The following is a 14,549-nucleotide window of genomic DNA, read 5'->3' as shown; positions in this document are numbered from 1 at the left end:
ACACATCATAAATTCACCAAGGATAATTCATGAGACTCCTCAAACTATAAGACTTGTAAAAACGCATGCTGTGCAAGAGGAAACTTCAGGAATAAGTTGGAATCAGTGCCTAGTTCTCAGCAGTAAAGCATTATCACATCAGGTCTATGAGAGCTCCTATCAGGCTCAGTGCAGGTGCAGAATATGCATTGCAGAACACACTGTGGAAGGTAAGCACTTCTTGTTAAAACAATTCAACATACAAAAAAGGTTACAAAAGCCTAACTAGGAATATAATTATACTCACATTTTGCTCTTTTTTCTTTTTCTTTAAACAGGCACAGGCATATATTAATGTATTTTATTTTCCCTATTTATTAAAATAAAACCTTCACATTTTCTCAAATAGATATTTCAGATTTTTATTATCATTATGTGTATTACAATAGCAGCCAGAAGCCTCATTAGTGCCCAATGCACAGGTCCCTGTTGTACAAACAGATAAAAACCACTCCCAGCTCCAAACTGATGACAAATGAAATAATAAGGATAAAGAAGTCCCTTTGGGATCCTTGTCTAAGGAGTCAGGCAGAGACCCAGGGAACATGCAGCATGATAATGGCTGTGATATTGTTTTTTCACTTTGGACTAGACTCTGGAGGAAGAAAAAGAACTGAGTCTGTTGGTGCATCATATTTCCCATGTGGGACTCATTTCTTCATGCTTGCTGATAATCCTAGTTTCAATCCTTGCTCAGTAGGAACCTGAAATTCAACAAGTGAAAAATGTGTCCTTACTGAGGACACACAGTAAATTGCCATTATGTCCCTTCAAACCAGGATTTTGATTCTGCTCTCTGGTGGCAGTTACAAACCAAGGGAAGAAAGAAGGTTCAGAAGGAGAAAAAGACAGCCCAGGGTAATTTACCCACAGATGAGTGCAAGAATTCAGTCCTGCCCGCCCTGTGAATAGGGCTGGTTGGATGTTTTCCAGCAGGACTGATGTCCTGGAGAATGCTTTCCAGAAAAAAAGCAACTGAAAAAATTAAGATGAAGTGGGAAAATATCTATAGCACCTTGCCTGAAGGTGATGGTGGTTCTGCATCCTTGTCCCTGTTGTACAAGCCAAGGGGATACAGAACTACTCCAGAAGAGACTAGAAAGAGGTTGTAAAAGATCCAACAGGAAAGACAAAAGAATCCCATAGACAAGAGAGCCTCAGTTACACACCTTCAGAGAGGCAGAGGTAGCTTGGGCCATCACGGAATGGGACACTCTACCTGCCTGAGTCTAGGCTAGAGTGATCTGGTTTTTTGAAGGCCACGTAGAGGGGGAAGTGAGACTGGTTGTTCATTTGCCCTTTCTGCCAGTCACCCAAGGGAGAGTCTTGCACATTTGTCCTGAACTTTACATCCCAGATATATAAACAGTGCACAATTATTCTCCTGAGAGGTGAGGGTGGCTAAGCTCATCTTTTTGTTTTATGCATGAGAAGCTCTTTGTGACACAGTGATCACCTTGTCAGCTTTATAGGTACTCTTTTCCCACAGAGCAGTACTACTGCAAACAGCAGTGAACCCTTTGGCTTTAAAACCTTCCTGGGAAGAAGCCCTCCCAGCCAGAGACCTTTTCCAACAGGGAAGCCAAAGCTACACTAGGTAAGAGATCCCTTTGCTGTCTGGCAGGAAACAGAGCACTTGCCCTCCTGAAGGCTCCAGCTGCAGATAGATTCCTGCAGCACTCACACCTGCATGAGAATGTCAGAAAATTATCCCTTGTCAGGAGATCATTAAAAATGTTAACTTTTTATTTTGGGAGGTCCTTGAGTCTCTGCTCCCTTCATCTTTCTCTCCACAGTGGCTGTTGGAGAAGGCTGCAGGATATTGGACATGAACCAAAACCAGCTCCAAGATTCCATAATAAATACAACTACTGTTATTCTTTAATGCCAAACCTTTAGTCCCATTGCTTATCAGCTGTCAGTGTGACAGAGGCTACAGTCTGACTTCAGCTCACACAGGCCAAGTTCTGTAAACAGTTTCATGCTACCTACGTAAATCTTTGCCTATTAATAAAAATAGCAAAGGGAATGACAAAATTGTTTGGGCATATAAAAAGAATGAGTGTTTAACCAAATTCTCCATCTTTGGGTAATCCCTACCTCTCCTGTAGCTCCTGGAAATATCCACAGCTGGTTGCCACAGACCCTTTCTCCTTTCTCTCTTTTTACTAGCAGCTCTTTGCCTGAAACTATAGTGATGTTATTCCTGCAGCAGTGTACCAGGCACATACCACTCTCATCTCCAGAGGTTTGAACTCCTCTGGAGAGGCAATAAGGCAGAGGTGAATCAGGGTCACTATAAATGCTCTTTACTCAAGATTAATCTGATATGCTTTTAAGGCATATCAGCTGTATTTTGCATGTTATAATCCTCTTGCGGCAGCATTACACACACCTATTTATACCCACACGTCAGTAAGGGGCAGCCCAGGACCTTGGCTCTGGCGCCGATTTGGGACAGGAGTGTCTGCTTCCCTGGGGAAAGATGGGAAGGGATGATGCCACCTGCCACATCACCACAGGGAGGCAAAGGCTGCAGCAGCACCATGGCTTCCTTCCACCTCCAAGAACCCGCAAAATGGATACAGCTTAGTTGCAAAAAAGAAAACCCGAGGCAGAGCTAAGGAGCCCCCACGAGTCCGGTCCATGGCCACACCATCCCCTCTCCAGCAGCATCCTGCCCACCTGGCCAGCAGTGCTCTCCTGCTCACAGAGTCCCCAGGTCAATGGATCTCAGTTCCCTTTTGCCACTTGCCAGGGAGAGGTGGCAGGGAATGAAGGCAGGCAGGGAGCCCAAATCCCTGCAGGGGAGAGGAGAAAGCCCTGCTGCTGCTTCTGCAACAGAGGCAGCGCACCTGGCTTCACACGTATGCCCGTCCTCATTGGCCTCCACTCAGAGCACCACCACCACCACCACCACCGACATGTGCGCCATGAGGGTCCTTCCAACTGTAAAATTTCCCAGGAGACACCAGAGGCAGCAACAGTCTCCCAGTCTGTCGTGACACCCAGGATTTTGGCAGCACAGCAGCAGCCCCACACCCTGTCAGGGGCTGTGTGCCGGTGCCCTAGCCTGCAGCAAGGACGCCGTGTCCCCTCAGTTCAACACCTTCTCCGAGGAGTGTCCCAGCTTTCCTTCCTCCTGCACAGGCTGGGAGGCTTGTCCACCGCAGGATGGGCCCCACTCCTGGGCCAGGGCTCCACCAGGCCACCGTGGCCCCCCGCTCCCTGGGGCCGGGCGGGCGCCCTGCAGCTCCGCACACTTCTCCTTGTAGTGCTGGGCATTGCCGGCGAAAGTCTCGCAGCGGCTGAGGTTCTCCTCCTGCACGGGGCTGCCCACGTTCTCCTCGCTCAGCCCCGAGGAGGCCGCTGTCCCCTCCTGAGAGTTTTGGCTAAGGTAGACAACAATGATGTCGCCCTTGAAATTCATTACTTGTCCACTTGAAATAAAGGTGGAGTTACTGTTTCCAGTCACATTTCCTAAGGAAGGAGGGGGGGAGAAAAGAAGACACACGATTAATATTTTCCCCTCACAAGGTGGACGCTTAGTGCAGTGAACTTAATCTGCTGTGGTGGCTTTGTTCTTGTTCCATTATTTTTTCCCCCGTGACATGAGGATGCTCTTATAATCAATGCCTTCCACTGAACCTTTTCATTATTTCCATTTTCGCCTTCTCAGGACAAAGTCTGTCATACACAAGGAGCCTGTCTGGAAGGGTTGGAAACATTTTCCCTCTGAATTCTGATCTGGGAGGCCAGAGAGAGGGTGATGATCTATGTTCCCTCTGCTGCCTGATGCACAAAGCTGTGTTCAATCTGCCTCTGCCTGCAGTTTGTGAGGAAATGCTAATTATTTCTGATGATGAGTTTTATTTTTTCCTAGAGTCCCAGAAATCACACTGTTTACCAAAGAGGCAATAAACCCCCAATCAATCCTACTATTTGGGTTAGATAGCAGGCTTACCGAATAAATACTGAAAGACTTAACATCAGATCACACAGACACACAGTGTCCAAAAAACACAAAGCTTATACAATTATGTTATATAGTCCAGATCCTCCATGTAGGTACACTCTGGCACTCACCTAGCCTCTGCATGGATTTAGCTGGATATAGACTGATGCCATTGAAAAGACAGAGTCTATATTATAGCAACTTAATAGAGTTATGGTTTCAGTCTGTCTGCCTGAGGTTAGAGATTTTTCAGTACAAATGCAATCTTTCTGCTATTCAAGGACTGGGCTGCTGACCTAAGTGACAGCAGGACCAGGCTCTGGGAGTTAATAAACTTTCCTCAGAGCAGAAAGAAAATAACTGAGAACAAACTTCCAACATCAAACTAACAATCTTGCTAAAGTTTGAAAATGACACAAATGAAGAAACAAATAAAAATTTCCTAGCCTGAAAACAGCCTTAGTAAGACATGTTTTTGCTGCTGTGCTTCATCATTACTTGCTCCAACTCCTTTTAGCAATTTTGTACTTTCTTCATTACATTCCTCAACACCTGAGACATTCCCATTTTCCTTGCAGATAAACATGGCCCAGCCCAGAGAAATGCTGTTTTTCCAGTGGCCACAGGTGCTGTTTGCACACCAGCACTGGACACTGGTCTCCAGCTGTGTGGAATGAGGATCTGTGCCTGCACACAGCTAATTCTGAGCAGCACTCCAGCTTCTCTCTAATAGGGCCCCCTTAAGCAATCTCATTTATTTCACCTAAACCACTGCATTGCTAACTCTTTGCTTTCTCCCCAAGTGCTGTTGATTAACATGAGATGTCCATAAGGGTTTTCTCTGGAGGAGTTTTTCCCTGCTGGTTCTTTCCCCTGTGTTTGATTCAGTGTGGCTGTTTGCCATGAACAAAAGTCTTGGGCATAACTGCAGTAGAAAAATAACTGTTTTTCTTTAAACAGATTGCCTGTCACTTGCAAAAGGTGCTGTGAATAAAGTTACCAGTGCTCAGCACGAGATCAAAAATTCAGAAATATATGTGACAGTGGGGAGGGAAAAAAAGGCAGATTAACACATTTGTAATGCTTAGCTGAATGTGGCTGGTAAACCTTCTGTGCTTTCTGAAGACACCATGCAGAATCAAAAGGATATTTAAGGCCTGAAAACACAGAAAATGGACACAAGAGCTTCCTACACTGTGCAAGAAGAGTGCTTCCAACCTGAAAAGCATAAGAGACACATTCAGAGTGAAGGCATCGTTCTTTGCAGAGTTTCAGTCTTTTGATCTCTTCAGACTATCTGATATTAATAAAAAAGACAGATTAATTTTTGTGATAATTGTTCACCAAGAGCTGGGAAAACGCAGGCAAATAATTTTCACTGAGACATTTAATGGCCTCTAGGTGGTGAGAACTGTTTGTCACTGCCAAACCAAGCTGGTTTGGGATCTGGAAGTGAAAGGCTTTGCAAAACCAGTCCCAGTTATGAGTCAGCTAAGTTTTCCTGCAGTCATGTGTTATGCTGTAGCCCTGCACAGGCTTTGAGGTGGGCCTGAACTGATCATTCATGTTCTGACTGCCTCCAGGCTTGTGGGGTTTGAAGAACTGCTTGAAGGCTTACCTCCATCTCCAATGGTGAGCCCCAGAAGGGGCCCCTGTCCAGAGGTTCACTTTGGTCCTCTAGGATTGTTTCACAGGAGGGACAGAGTTTACCAGCTCTGTTGTCATTTTGAGTGTTAGTGAACCAAGACCAAAACTTCATGGAATTTCTCACAGTCTTTTTCTTCCCATTTTTCACCCACCCTTTTTTGTACCGTTTTGTTTAAGCATAACTGTGTGCAAGGCCTGGTGACTTCAGTTGCTTTGAAAAGCATTACAGAAAATTATTTTACATGCACATTTATTCCATCTGGGAATTTCACAAGGTCTAGCAAAATGACAGATGCTGATGCAACCACATGTGCAGTCCTGGCATGCCTGGGCTGCTTCGGTGAAGAACGTGTGGCTAAGCCCTGTCCCAGTCCTCATGCAACCAGGCACGGCCGGGGGGCATGGCCAATTCTGTGGGCATAAAAATTACTCTGCCAACACGCCAGGTTACCCACAGATCAACTAACCCACACTCTGATACTGCCCACAGCTCTGTCAGTATCTTCCTGTAGTCATACATAAAAACTATCAAATTAGGAACATGGTATCTGTGCTCAGGTTTCACCAGATGGCACTATAGCATGTACATATCCAAAGGCACAGACACAATTAAAATCCCATATAAAGAATTGTGCTGCAGATCTAAGATGGCACTTGCTAGTACAGCACTTATATCCAAGCTCTCCCATTTGCTCTATTGTTCCTTAATATTTTCTCTTTCTCTTTGTGTCATATTTAGAAAGAAAAGCAGTACCAAATACAACCTGGCTTTCAGTTGTACCTCAAGAGTCCAACAATAACACAAAAGATAATCTATGTTCTCTTTACTCCTGCTGCACTTTGTATAGACCAGACAGTGAAACTGCGGCATGATTTCAGGAAACTGAAGCAACAGAAAGTTTCTGCTCTTCAGAAGATGAATGCTACACACTTTCAGATTCCCATATGGAATGCATGTTGAGAGAGGAAGGACCTTCAAGTGTGTTGTTTTGGGGCTTTGGCAGCCTGACAAGAATGTCTCTGTAAGAAATTTTAAGGCATGACATGGTTTTAAAGAAGGGCAACAGCTTACAACTGCTGTGGGTATTACAGTAATACTTAGATGTCCCACTCAACACTAAGGTCTCATTATGCTTGGCAGTGCACTGATATAAATAAAAATAGACCATCCAGCTTTATGAGATTATAATCTAAAATGACTAATAACATATGACAGGCAGATTGCAGACTTTTATAATGAAAAAATGTCTGGGGAAGGAAAGCTTCATCCAGAGAAGGATGTAACTTCCCTTCTGCTGGTTTTGCTTCAGTGCTTTTTTAATCTGTTTTCATTTGACAATTTTGCTATATTTACTCAATTAATAAATTGGTAGACAATTAGTAAACTAATCAGTGTTTCAGAGCTGTTTAGGGTACAAAGCATATGTGTATGGAGAAACAGTGTCTGTATGAAACCATTTTATGTCAAGGTTTACATGCTAGCAAATAAAAACAAAGAGAAAGAGCTATAAGCAAAAAATTGTACATAATTTCTTAGACCCAGTCACAGCCACCAGCTTACAGCTCCAGCTGGAGCTTCACTGACCACTGTATAAATGTAACTGGACTTAAATCTAATGGCAAAAATATGTGTGCACACTGGTGAGTGAAAAGTATCTGCCTGAGCATTATGCATCCTTCCTTAGCTCAACCTCTAGGTCCTGACATTGTGTTCTGCTAACAGAACTGCCTGGCCTCTGCAGTGACAGCCAGAAGGTGGGTTCTGCATTGCTGGTTAGATCAGGGTGGGACAATGGTCCCCTGCTGGGCTCATTTCTTGCAGAATTCAATACAAACCAAATGGCCTTACGGGTTTCAGATTTTTTTTCAGACTAGCTTCCGGGCAATTAAGTGGAAAAGCATAATTTTCTTCTCCTAAATCAGATCCTCTGAATATTACTGAGCTAGCAAAGAGAACAATCCTGTACAACTGTGTATGGGTGAAGTGTAATGGGCTTACCAGATGCTGGAGGGAGATCTGAAGTGCTGCTGTTTGTCCCTGAAGTGCTTCTGTGTGTCCCTGAAGTGCTTCTGTTTGTGTTCTGGTACTTCACATTGGTACTATCTGAAGGTGCATCTTCCATACCAAGATTGTTTGCTAGAGTGCTCTGACCAGCAGAGAGAAAATTCAAACCACAGGTGCACTGGGCACAGGAACCAGTTTCTGGGGAGGTGGAGGTGCTGTCAGCTGCAGCACAACAGGGTTTGTAACACTTTTGGGGAGATTCTCTGTACAAAATGCCACACCTCACACAGATCTTCTCTGAGTCACAGTTTGTTGCAAAATTATCTGTGTCTTTGTTGCCTGTTTCCTTCAGGCAACTATGGGCATGTTGGCAAGATTTCTGTAGAAGCTGGTCTGTGACAATGTGTGCTCCATCTGGGTTGGAGGAAGGGTGAAAGCCTTGAGAGACTGATACATCCTCTGTGCTCCCAATACCTGAAAAGTACTGGTTCAAGCTGTCATTCTCCCCTGCCTCCATTGGTTCTGAAAGTGATGACACAGTTTTACTGGCAGTCTGACTTAGTAAAGATAAATAATCAGTGTTATTGAGATCCTTATCCATGTACTCGTCTTCCGTGGGAACTGGTGGGAATTGGTAATCATCAGTCTCGGTTACCACAGAAAAATCTCCTGCCTCACAAGGCTCTGTCCTGGGACTCTCATTCCTGCAAGGAGTGTGACCAGAGGTGCAGCTCGATTGTCCAGGAACAGGAGAGCCCGAGGGGACCAGGAGACATGTGCCTTCAGTGGTCTGGGGGACAGGAGCATTTGTGATGTTCACAGTAACAAGTGCATCTCTGGGGGGTTCCTGAAAGAAATTGAAAGTAAAAACGTCTTTAACAAATAGATCAACATGAAGTTATTTTTCAGACAAAGAAGGAAAAGGCAGATTATTGTCCTTCCTCTGTGTGGAGCTGCTCAGGTTGAGCAGTGCTGCTATATTTGAGTCTTGATGGGCAATTCTACTCTGCTGTGAAACTGTGACTGGTGATGCTGGGCTCAGCAGGTGTTGAGAATGGAATCTGATGGCCTGGGGAGTAATAACATTCAATCTTGTGAGACAACTATTCCTAGCTTTTTCTTTGAGGCCACTCAAGAAGAGTTAATAAACCTAGAAGAGTTGCTGAATTCTTCTGCTCCTTATGAACCATTAGTAAGACCCACAAAACTGCTTATTAAGTTTTGGAAACACTCCCATGTGTCCGAAGGGTTATTGATCTGTGAAGGCCTTACTGGGGGCTGAGGTTTTAATATCAGCAATGACTGAACAAAGAACCTGGATTGATTCAGAAGTTCTGAGACAAGCTGAAAGAAAACACAACCAAGGTTGTATTACGCTGAAAGGTTAGGACAAAAAAAATGCAAAGGCCCATGACACCCTGTTGTCACAGTACTTGACAAAGTAAAGCTACATTTTTGGTAGCAGCTCCAAAAAAAAGGGTTGGGAAATACTTCAGGGGTTTTCTTCAGTTTGTACAAGTTGTGCTTTAAAAATGGGTGTTTGGGAACTGATACCCTAATTTCTAGCATCTGTTCAGATCTTCAAGGATAGAAAAGAGAGTGCGTTGCCAGCCACTAATTGCTGTTGATTCACTCCTCTGTCCCAGAGGACCTGAGCAGCTGCCAAGACAGGAGGTTGCATGAAGACTTATGAGACAAAAGAGGAACTGCCTTCTCAGAAAGGTGAGGTTTTTTTGGTAGGATTGTTTTTTCTTTTAAGCAATTAAATTGGAGTCTTTCAACAGCTTAGCACATCACAGCTCCTAGAAGGGATGGTGGGACATCTGGGACACCTCAGTCCACATCCACAGTGTTAAGCAGGCTGTGCACATGAACTTGAAGCAGTGGTACCATCTGTTTCAAGAATGGGGCTGGTGTTCTTCCAGAGCAAAAGCTCTTATTTATTTAATATCGGAATGCACAAGCAGGATTTCTTCCTCCCTAGAATTAAGGAGTCAAACAGTTTCTTTAGTTGACAGCTCTGTGTTTAATCCCCTGCATGCCTGGCATTTTTGGCATGACTCAAACCCAAGTTTCTTCCCTGTGAGTACTCTGGTATGTACCAAGGAGCAAACTCAGCTGAAGATTTTCCTGCACTTAGGATTTAGAAAGGCTCTCTCCTAGGCAGTCTCAGGTGTTCAGTGACCAGTGGGTTCATGATTAACTTTCTCATCATAAACATTAAGTAATCACGAGACCTTTATCTCTATTAAAACTGGCCGAAACCAGAAAGCAGAATAGCTAAAGTTCAGAAGCTATTTGTGAATGGTGACTTCACATGCCTCACATTTACAGAAAACCACACTGAAAAAGCCAAAGTTGTGAGCAATTTTTGAGGAACTCAAAATTTATTTTCATTACTATGGAGTCTGCTTCAGAAGGGGTGTCAGGAATGCTATGAGGAAAACGCAAAACAAAGAGAAATGCTACCATCTTTGATTTTACCTTTTTCCCTTTTATTTGGCTGCACACTTCATTAGCCCAGTTCTGTAGATCTGCTGTAGGGGAAACAAAGGAGTAGCTGTAACATATAGCAGGCACTTAAGTTAACCACAGACCTAAACACCCACAGTCATTCACAACCCGCAATATCATATTAAATAAAACCAGCAAGCCTGTTTTTACTGCCTGCTCAAGTGTCCCAGCATCGGTCTAGCTGAGGATTCATTGTAACTGGAACAGGGATATATTTCTGTGGAACAAATGTTTCCAAACTCCCAAAATAGACCACGGTCAAACTGTGTTCCACATCAAATGGGGTTTCTTTCCTGGTCATATGTCACATCAAGCTATGACTGGCCCAACGACGACCTGCTCACAGAAGAAATGGTCTATTTCAAGAGAAGTCACATGGATGGCCCAAAGGCCCTTCCCAGACAGGAGTGAGAAGCCTGGAGAGAAGAGGGTAAGCCACTGAAACCACAGGATGGCAGGCTCAAGTATAGCATACTCTACTTAATCAGGGTATGCTTAATGGGGAAATTAATTCCAATTTCTTCGGGGTACCTCCCAAGGAAAAGCTTTAAGTCCAACATGCTTTAGGGCAACAACTGACACAATGAGCAATTCTTAGTTTGTGTTTGTAAATTCGGGAGACTTTGCAGGGCTCAAGTCCTATGTACATTTGAAGTATACAATGGTTTTGCATGGCTGAAGACAGATGAGCTGTGCAGCCACTGTCAGTTCCCAGCAATGACTCTGTTGCAGGAAGGGCTTCTTCCTGAGACTGCAATTCTCCCAGGCTGGGTGAGCAGGATTCCCCATGTAAAGGCAATGAGGGACTGTCACTGCAGAGCAGCAGGGCAATAAAAAAGTCAAAGAAGTTGCATCTCCCCCGTAACCTGCTCTGCATCGCAAGTGTTTGGTTTGCGAGCAGAGTCACCATTTCCTCCAGCCCATCCCAGAAATTCCAGATTTAGCACAACCGATGTTTAGTGTGGCAGAGGCAGCATATTTCTAAAACAAGGGCTGAAATATACTTTACAAGAAGTGAGTTCTGTCTTCCCTTCCACTGCTCCCAAAACTTTTCATAAATTGCTAGCACTTGGAAAAGGAAATTATGGAAAAAGCTTTCCATGTTTAGGGGAAAAAAATTAAGAACCAACAGAACAATACCTCTGTATGTCCTTCACTAAAGAGACCCAGAGCTTAACATAGAGTGGAAGAATATGAAGGTATTTCTATTCTATTAATAATAAACTCAGTATCCCACTGTTATCCTTTGGCTTTGGCTAGAATTTTTCTATTTTTCTACTTTAACTATTCAGACTATTGCCTTCTAGTACTTTTTCAATACCTCATCAGAACTTCAGCTAAAAACATTGTTTCCATCATATTCTCAAATACACATCAGGCTTGTGTCTTGAAATCCATATTTTAACCTGTCCAGATGCAGTTTTATGGGTGGGAGGAAAAGTAAGGTGAAGAAGACAGGACTTCTGTCTGTCCCTGCTTCCCTTCAGCCAAGGGGTCAGCTGTGCCAGGTGCAGCAGAGCAGCCAGGCTGCTAGGAAAACCTCCAGCACCAGCCCTTCTCCTTTCAACCACAGTCATGTCTGCCCTGAGGATGGTCACTCCCTGGGTCAAGTGTAATACACTGTAAATTACTGCCTGCCTAGAGGAAGGGAATTCTTAGCCTGGCTTTGTGCTAGATAAAGCGTATGCAGATAGACAGACATAGAGATAGCACAGAATTTCCAGTGTAATTCCTGAGCTTCTAAATCTGTTGGTTACCCATGAAATCAGAGCGCACAGAGAGCCACAGTTGTCACACCCACGAATACCATTAGCTACGATGTACCTGTCAGCTTTTTCCCCTTCTTCTTGTAGTATACAATGAAGACGACAATGCCAATTAGTGTCACGAAAAACAAGATGACAATCAACACGTACAGGATTCTGTTTGTTCCTGCAGGGTGTAAAAGAGATAGTGCCATCAACACACAGCCTGCACTCAGCAGTAGGACAATCCTTGCTCATTTTACCTGCTCCTCTACAGGAGAGGGTTGTTTATCCTTCCTATTTGATCTTTAGTTTCTATAATAAGAACAGTAACTCTGCTCTCATGCAGTTCTGTGACATGCAGCCACACTGATAGTACCTGGTACCAAGACATTTCCATAAAAACCAGAATCTTGGTGTTACAGTGCAATGTTGTCTGGTCAGGCTTTTCTCAATGTTCCCTTGCAAGCTGCCAGCAGGCCACTGGGCTGAGCTTGATCTCACTCACGGGACAGAGGATACACATTTCATGAAGACTATAGATACACGTGGAAAAATCTGTACTTTATCTCAGGTTATGATGGATTGCTGCATGTCAGGCAAGCAACCTCCTTGGTACCATGTCCACACTGAAGGAAATGGACAGTGGGCAAGAAGAGATACCTGAGAGCAATCAGGCTTAGACTGTATCCATTGCGATAAAATAAGGAAGGAGAGGAGCTGCTCGTCTTTATACATGTAATGTGTGTGTTAAAAGCACATAAAAATGAACAAGCTGTAAATGTGATGGAGTCCTGGGTATAACACGGCTATACCAGCAATGCTGCCATGCAGTTTTAGTGGGAGGTATCCAACTCAGCTTAATAGTGGACAGAGGCCCTAAAGGCACCATGCCTGAAACAATTTTTAAAGATGGGATTTTCCAAGAGCACTGTCTTGGTCTACAGCTGCCAGAATCAATGAGAATGGATTTAAGCCAGCCCAAATCTCTAATAATCATATCCCTCCTCCTCCCTGCTACTTTCTAATCATCAACCCCTATGAGGACACAAACCATCTTCTGATGGCTCAGGCATCTTCCGTTCTTTACAAACTGCATCAGACTTGTCAGTCCCAGGTACACTTTCTTCCATTCCTAGAGCTGTACAGCTAAAAAAGAAAGACAAAGAGGCTAGGTTCTCTCAAGGAAGCTCGTTGTGCCTCCTACACTTAAGCAGAGCAGTACTTTCTGTTGTAAAATATGACATTTCCAGTATTTTCTGTTGTAAAATATGACATTTCTCCACCCCTCAGATACTTTATTTTTGGCTCAGCAGTTCCGTTGTCACTGCTCTCTCTTGTCCTCCTCTACGGAGAATTCAAGCTTCAGCCTGACAATGCCTTCATCACTGCACAGCCAATGCTGATGCTCCAAGTGCTCTACAGGCAGTCTGGAACACCCCACTGAAAAATGCTTTTGCCTAAGATTCTCCCTGCCTTCTGGCTGGTGTGGTCTATTTGCAATACCCAGGGACTTACTTGGTCCAGGATTTACACTCGTCGGTGGATGAAGAGACCTTTGAGAAGTAGCCTCTGGGACATGGTATGCACATTGTGTCCCTGTCCTGTTGCACTGTGTGTAGGAAGGAAAAATGTCATAGATAAGTTTCTGTGGGTTCCTTCCAAGCGAGAGGAAGGTGAATATGCTCCCCATCCTCCTGCTCCACTCTCCTCCCACAATCCCCCTGAAAGCTTTCATAAAGAGTGGAGTCTTAGGTTATATTAGGGCAGTAATGACAGCCCCGTGTAAGCCCCAGAAAGTCTCACCTGGGCACTTCTCTACATGATCAAAATGAGAAATGACCAGGAGCCATTTCTGTATTTACTGAAAAATAACACACAGCTGTTACATCCTTCCCCTTCTATTTATTCCCTCATGATGATGCTGTGCCACAGACAGTGATGCTGACTGGTATTGTCACTTCTATGAAGCCACAGTAAATAAAATGCTGTATCAGAATTTGTTAAGCCAGAGAAAAAACAGCAACTGTCCTCCAGACATATGAAGCATTTCTTCCTCCACTACTCTATTACTTGCTGCTTTTTTGGGGCTCCTTATGCCTGGTGAAGCTGTTTCCATGGTTCACTCTGAACTTAACTGTTTTCCACACACAGAACACCTGCATCTGGTTTTAATTAGATTAAAATTAAATGTCTGTAATAAACATTTGCACTACTAGCCACCCAAAACAAAATACACGAGCCACCTGAAAAGTGTTAATCACTTTTAACTTGTTTGTAACATTAAAAAGTAGCAAAGCAAAGTCATTGCACAAAACCTGACTGCAAATCTGACCTCAGGAACAATCCCCAAAAGAGTGCTTCTCTGAATACAGGAGCAACGCATGACCTAGTGACTCACAGTCAGACACCTCAGCAAACATTAGAAATCTACTGGACACCTTGCAACTGCTGCCATATCCACGTGATAGCTTGCAGAAGTCACTTGTTCCAAGATACTATTTAAACTATGGAGCCAGAAGCCTTCAAAATCTGAATAGTCCGAGGATTACATGCAGTAGCAATGACAACTCAGATATACATCTTCTGTTGACAGTCATCTGAGAGTCTAAAGGACTCTCCCTAATGTTACAACCCACACAAT

At 43.9% G+C, this 14,549-nt stretch overlaps 1 protein-coding gene across 2 annotated transcripts in view; it reads right to left on the bottom strand.

The window, feature by feature from the left end:
* Window positions 1-387: 387 nt before the first annotated feature.
* The window catches only part of TNFRSF11A (TNF receptor superfamily member 11a), a 29,033-nt gene continuing 14,871 nt past the window's right edge, over window positions 388-14,549 (bottom strand). Inside the window, exons 5-10 of one of the 2 annotated variants that reach the window (XM_030265401.4) lie at window positions 13,424-13,517; window positions 12,960-13,054; window positions 11,985-12,092; window positions 10,131-10,180; window positions 7,641-8,493; window positions 388-3,519 (exon numbers count right to left, since the gene is read on the bottom strand). In XM_030265401.4, coding sequence (XP_030121261.4) covers window positions 3,137-3,519; window positions 7,641-8,493; window positions 10,131-10,180; window positions 11,985-12,092; window positions 12,960-13,054; window positions 13,424-13,517 — 1,583 coding nt within the window. In that variant the 3' untranslated portion in view covers window positions 388-3,136. Of the gene's footprint in view, window positions 3,520-7,640; window positions 8,494-10,130; window positions 10,184-11,984; window positions 12,093-12,959; window positions 13,055-13,423; window positions 13,518-14,549 lie in introns of both variants that reach the window. The other variant, XM_030265400.4, reaches the window with a different exon arrangement.

The sequence above is a fragment of the Taeniopygia guttata genome, chromosome 2 (genome assembly GCF_048771995.1).
Source record: "Taeniopygia guttata chromosome 2, bTaeGut7.mat, whole genome shotgun sequence".
NCBI lineage: Eukaryota > Metazoa > Chordata > Aves > Passeriformes > Estrildidae > Taeniopygia > Taeniopygia guttata.
Note: the sequence above shows the minus strand (reverse complement) of the source record. Positions and strands in the feature narration are given on the sequence as shown.